The sequence below is a fragment of the Enhydra lutris genome, unplaced genomic scaffold (genome assembly GCF_002288905.1).
Source record: "Enhydra lutris kenyoni isolate GAN:26980312 unplaced genomic scaffold, ASM228890v2 scaffoldscaffold33, whole genome shotgun sequence".
Lineage (NCBI taxonomy): Eukaryota > Metazoa > Chordata > Mammalia > Carnivora > Mustelidae > Enhydra > Enhydra lutris.
Window position 1 is genome coordinate 5,634,051 of NW_019154117.1, and position 5,547 is coordinate 5,639,597.

The 5,547-nt window shown below is 47.7% G+C and overlaps 2 protein-coding genes across 2 annotated transcripts in view; one reads left to right on the forward strand and one right to left on the reverse strand.

Annotated features, from left to right (window-relative positions):
- Positions 1-237: 237 nt before the first annotated feature.
- LOC111153569 (spermatogenesis associated 6 like) overlaps positions 238-5,547 on the forward strand; it is a 51,026-nt gene continuing 45,716 nt past the window's right edge. Inside the window, exons 1-3 of the mRNA XM_022512677.1 lie at positions 238-254; positions 439-483; positions 5,250-5,387. Coding sequence (XP_022368385.1) covers positions 445-483; positions 5,250-5,387 — 177 coding nt within the window. The 5' untranslated portion in view covers positions 238-254; positions 439-444. The remainder of the gene's footprint in view (positions 255-438; positions 484-5,249; positions 5,388-5,547) is intronic.
- LOC111153571 (phospholipid phosphatase 6) lies at positions 3,823-4,914 on the reverse strand. The gene has a single exon (XM_022512678.1). It carries the CDS (start codon positions 4,912-4,914, stop codon positions 4,039-4,041), a length of 876 nt encoding a protein of 291 aa, XP_022368386.1. The 3' UTR covers positions 3,823-4,038.

The following is a 5,547-nucleotide window of genomic DNA, read 5'->3' on the forward strand; positions in this document are numbered from 1 at the left end:
ACATTTTAACATAGCAACGGGGGCCTTAAAGAAGGTGATGGGAAGGGAAACTGGAGCTCTTCCTGCATCCGGCGAGCCAGCAGCGCCAACCGCGGCACCCGGTGTTTGTGCGGCCGGCGCCCAGCCCGGGAAGCCGCTTCGGGACTGCGCGTGCGCCGAGCCGCCCGCGTTCCAGGTGGAAGGTTGCGCGTTTGAGTGTTCATGGCAACGCCGCGCTTCCGCCTTCTGGAAGCCTTGGCTCCAGCTCCCGCAGTGTGAGACCCGTCCGGGTGCGAGGGACCTGGGCTGAGTCCGGGGGGACAGATGGGGGGACGAGGGCGAAGGGGGCAGGGGAAGCCGCTGGGAACGTTTGCCCCGGGGAGTGAGCTAAACTAAGGAAAAGTGGTCCAAGGCTCCGCACAAAAGGATCTTTTCATTCCCGTCCTTTCGCCCACGCAGGGAACGATGCCTCTGGAAGTGGTGGTGGAACTACAGATCCGGGCGGTAAGAGAAGTCGACGAATCTCCACACCTTGCTTTAAATCAGACTCTTTCCCCAGGATTCCTAAATGGTCGCGACCACTTAAACCACCTCCTCACCACACACATCATTATCTTTTGGGACAGATCGGATCTCTGTGTCCCTAAGATCTCTACATTGGTCTTCCCTGATTTCTTCACCTTTAGTTCAGCCCAACCTCTTTCAGCGTTTTCCCCCCTCATAGGACTTGTTTGTTAGCTTTGTAAAATTTTCTACTATTTTAAAATAACCATGCATTAAGTCCAAGAAGAATTTTATTATTTTTCCAGGATGAAGATTTGTGAAATAATTAAAAACAAAAACAAAAACAAAAAAACCCACCCTTCTTTAAATAAGAATTCAATTTCAGAAAGCCCAATCACTTCCTAATAAGTTGCCACCTCTATGAACTAATGGAATATATATATATATGTATATATATATATACATATATATATATATTTTTTTTAAGATTTTATTTATTTGACAGAGAGCACAAGTCGGCAGAGAGGCAGGCAGAGAGAGACGAGGAAGCAGGCTCCCTGTTGAACAGAGAGCCCCATGCGGGGCTCCATCCCAGGACCATCATGACCTGAGCCGAAGGCAGAGGCTTTATCCCACTGAGCCACCCAGGCGCCCCGGAATATATATTTTTAAAGATTTTATTTATTTGTCAGAGAGAGAAGGCACAAACAGGGGAAGCAGCAGGCAAAGGAAGAAGCAGGCTCCCTACTGAGCAAGGAGCCCAATGCAGGGCTGGATCCGGGGACCCTGGGATCATGACCTGAGCCGGAAACAGATGCTCAACCGACAGCCACCCAGGTGTCCCCTAATTGAATATTTCCTAAGTATTTTCCCTAGAGATGGCTCTGGCTTGCTAATTGCAAAAGGGGTCAATTAGTCAACACCTGTTTTATAAGAATCCTGCTTAAGTGAGGTGCTGTGGCAGAATGATTACATTGTTCCTGTTTGGGGTCAGTCACTACTCTGAATTCAGCTTCCATCTGAAGTTGGTGACAGACTGTCATATACTCCCAGCTATAGGGGCTTCTCTACCAGTCATGATTACAAGCACAATGTCAGTAAGTTACGGTCACGGAAAATCTGGTTAGCCTCCATACAAGAGACAAGTGCTGGGGCTTCATCATTTATGCAGTTCTGAAAGAAAAAAATTTCCTGAATTTGGGGCACCTGGGTGGCTCAGTGGGTTAAAGCCTCTGCCTTTGGCTCAGGTCATGATCCCAGGGTCCTGGGATCCAGCCCCGCATTGGGCTCTCTGCTCAGCAAGGAGCCTGCTCCCCCCTCTCTCTCTGCCTGCCTCTCTGCCTACTTGTGATCTCTCTCTGTCAAATAAATAAATAAAAGTCTTTTAAAAAAAATTTCCTGAATTTGTCCCATTTCGCTGAGAGCAAATAGGCCCAGACTCTATCAAATTGTGCTACATCAAGTGCTGACCCTCAAAATTTTGTGGTAAGGGGAAGGAATTCTTGAGAAGCTGAGTGATAAAGCAGTCTTCTTCTTAATCAAGGCAAAAATCAAACAAGTTTTCATCTCACTTCATTCAACATTACTGGTTTATTTTATTTTAATTTTTAAAAGGCATTCTTCAGTGTACAATTAATTTACAGTAAAATCATTTTCTACTCTATGGTAGAGTGTTTCAGAGACATCAGTTGAATTATCTGTGCTTTAAAAGCCTGCAAACTCAGGTCCGCATCAGCTAAGACAGGGAGTTCCAGAAGTATAACCAGGAACCTGAAGATAAAACTAATTGTGAGCCCCCAATATTCAGACTTATGAACACTGCAAAAGGAAGTAAGTATCATTACTTTCAAAAAGATCCAGCCTGAATATTGCTGGATTAAAACAAAAGATCTAAGATTAAACAATAAAGCAAATCACTTAGAGCTTTACAGTTTGATTCAGCGAGAGAAGAGGTAGTCTGTGTTCAGGATGTTATGGGAATACAAATGGTTTTATTTTACTTTGAGGAGTAGCTGTTCTTCCGTGTGCCTCTTCCACTGAGAAAGTTCACATTTCTACCCAGTCAGAGCCCACATGTCACACCATTCTCCAGATTCCTGTGTGGCCCTCTACCTGATAGATCAAAGGCCATAATCCTCTCTCTTTATACATGTCAAAATTTTGTCATTATCTGAAAACACCAGTTCCAGAGGTAATTCAAAAGTTCTCATTTTTCAGGTAGAACAGCATTTAAAGCACATTCCGTTCTTGGTCTTCCCTGGTCAAAGAATAATGAGTAAAGTCCATCCTGAATTTGGTGGTCTTTGGTCTTGTGATTTGGGGAGGCATCCTGGAAAAACTGCTTTAAATGTGAAGGTCAATGTAAAGGGAAATTTAGGAGTTAGTTACACCTTGTGCCTGGTATAGCAGTGGGCTCCCCTGGTGAATTTCAAGTAAATACTGTTACCTGAAGTGTGCTGTATACAGGGAAGTGGAATTCTATATGAAAAACTCTAATATACAGGGTCATCCTTGTGGTGGCTCTGAGAAAGTTTATGCCCTTGCACTGCAAAGAACCGTTATTTTCCTATTACCTCAGTTGAGGTAATCTTTATTCAGTAGAGATGATGGGCAGCAGAGCCCCATCTCCTGCCATACTGGCCCACTGACATAGTATATGGTAAGCCCACCCCCAGACTCTTAGTTCCTGACAGCCTTCGTTAGCTTTTCTGTCCTCTGTCATGCCACGCTATTTGTCATCAACAGAATTAAACATTTGGCCATAGTTCCATCCTTCCTTTTCTATCAGCACTGTGTTATGCCCATCTTTAAGTGTTTCTTCTTCAAGTAAGTTCTTGGCTTGTTCTCTAAATGCAAAAAAATACTATTAGAGAGAAATGGGAAATAAATATCTATTTAAAGAGTTTTTGAGGAGGTAGAGGGAAAGGAAAGCAAGATATGTACTATAATCTCTCTTATCACTACCCAAGCCACAAAGATGGAAGAGACTAAGAAAGCTTATCAAGAAAATCAGGATTAAGAAGACACCCTGACAACAGACTTTCAGGGAATAAATGAGAAAAACCTATGTCTTAGACTTTTAAAATACTGTTTAAAATCTACCTCAACCTAGTATTAGTAGGTGGCATATCTGCACGTATATTTACAGAATGAAGATCATAGGTTTTGTTTTTTTTTCCAAAGTTCACTTTACAAGTGATACTTAGAGGATTACTACAAAACACAAATTTACTTTTGTCAAGTTTTAAAAAACAGCATGATTACAGTCATCCCAGCTTGTTTTCTTTGCAGTTGTCCTGGAGATATAAGCAGTTATTGAATAAATATGTAATAGAGGGCTTTTTTTTTTTTTTTTGCTTTCTGTAATATGGCTGTGGTCATAATGGCCAGCATGTTCTCCAGCCTAGCAACCCATCAAGACGGAATGACACCTGAAATCCCAAACGAAGCTTGAAATGTCCTTAAAGGGACAAGCGGGATTGCCTCTGGCTTACGCTGGCTTCATCGCATGAGGAAACCTTCAGAACTCCGGGTGCCATAATGAATGAGATGGTGTCATTGTTGGTTCCAAAGTACAAAGAGGACCGGGACATTGTGGGGCGAAAGCCAGCAATAGTCCACGATGCTGTACTGCGTGTAGCCCAGAAAAAAGCCAAAAGCCACATCAGTGACATTGTGCCGCCCCAGCATGACTCTGGAGAAGCCCACGATGAAAGCCCATAGGACCACAAGCACCCTCAGCGGAATGGCCAGCACCAAGTGGTTCAGGATGAACCGCGACACCAGGGCGGCCCTGGTGGCATGGCCCGAGGGGAAGGAGTACTTGTCCACTGAGAGGGTGACAAACATGTCCATCTGGTTGTGAGCCGGGCGGCGCCTGCGCACCAGCCCCTTGATCAGGGCCACCAGCAGCAGGTCCAAGAGAAGGGCGAAGAGCAGGTTCATGAGCACCTCGCGCCCGGCCCAGCTGTCGCTCCTGGCCAGGCAGTAGAGGGTCCCCAGGAGCCAAGGGATGCCGTGTCCCGAGATCTCCAGCAGCTTCATAAGGGGCCGCATGCTACCCCAGGACGAGCTCTCCCCGGCGCACACCCCCAGCTTCTTGGACAGCCACAGGTCGATTGCTAGCAGGGAGCGCAGGGCGATGCCTAAGAAGGACGGGTTCAGGTCCATGCGGTCTTCCTCGGGCAGCGGGGCCGGGGCTGCCTGCGAGGGGCCCGCCCCGGCCAAGGGGAAGGAGCCGCGGCGGTGCACCGGGCTGTCGGACGCGCGGAGCCGGGCGCAGGTGGGGTCCGCGCCCGGCGCGCGGCTGCTGAGCAGCGACTGGAACTCGAACCTGCCGCCGCCGCCGTGGGCCGGGCTGCCGGGGCTGCTGCTGCTCGATGCCGAGGCGGCCAGCGGGCGTCCGTCCGCGTTCCTCCGGGGGCTCGGCATCGCGGCGGGGGGCCCGGACCCCAGGAGCCGGCCGGCCTAGCGCGAGGCTCCCGGCCCTGCAGCCTCTTCCGCTTCCGCACTGCCATCCCGGAGGGGCGGGGAGAGCAGCGGGCGGGAGGACGATTGTGACACCTGGCGGAGACGTGGGAGGAAACTGGAATTTGCACTTGAGGAAGGAGAGGACGGGGGAAGGTGGAGGTGTGGGGGCTCCAGGGGCAGGGGCGCGGTGGGGGTGGGGGATTTGACGTCGTCTGTGGGGGTTAAGGAAAAAACAGCTCCGTTTAGAAAAGCGGCACCACACAAACCTTGTTCTCTATTTTTCATTTGTTTTTAAGATTTCTTGCCCAGGGGTATTCCTTCCTGACAAACAAGATGTGTACCTTGGGGTGTACCTCCTAAATCAGTACCTGGAGACGGACTGCTTTCCCTCTGTGTTCCCTATTATGATTCAGCAGAGCATGAGGTTTGAAAAGGTAATCTTGACTTTCTCATTGCCAAATAGAGAAGTTTAAATGTTGTTGTCTGGAGGTCGTCTAATGGTTCTTATAAAGTTATTTTGTATATTTTCTTTAAAAAAGAAAGAAAGAAAGAAAGAAAGAAAGAAAGAAAGAAAGAAAGAAAGAAAGAAAGAAA

Bases quoted from the DNA above. Each gene is read 5' to 3' on its own strand.
- LOC111153571 (XM_022512678.1), bottom strand. From the start codon at position 4,914: ATGCCGAGCCCCCGGAGGAACGCGGACGGACGCCCGCTGGCCGCCTCG.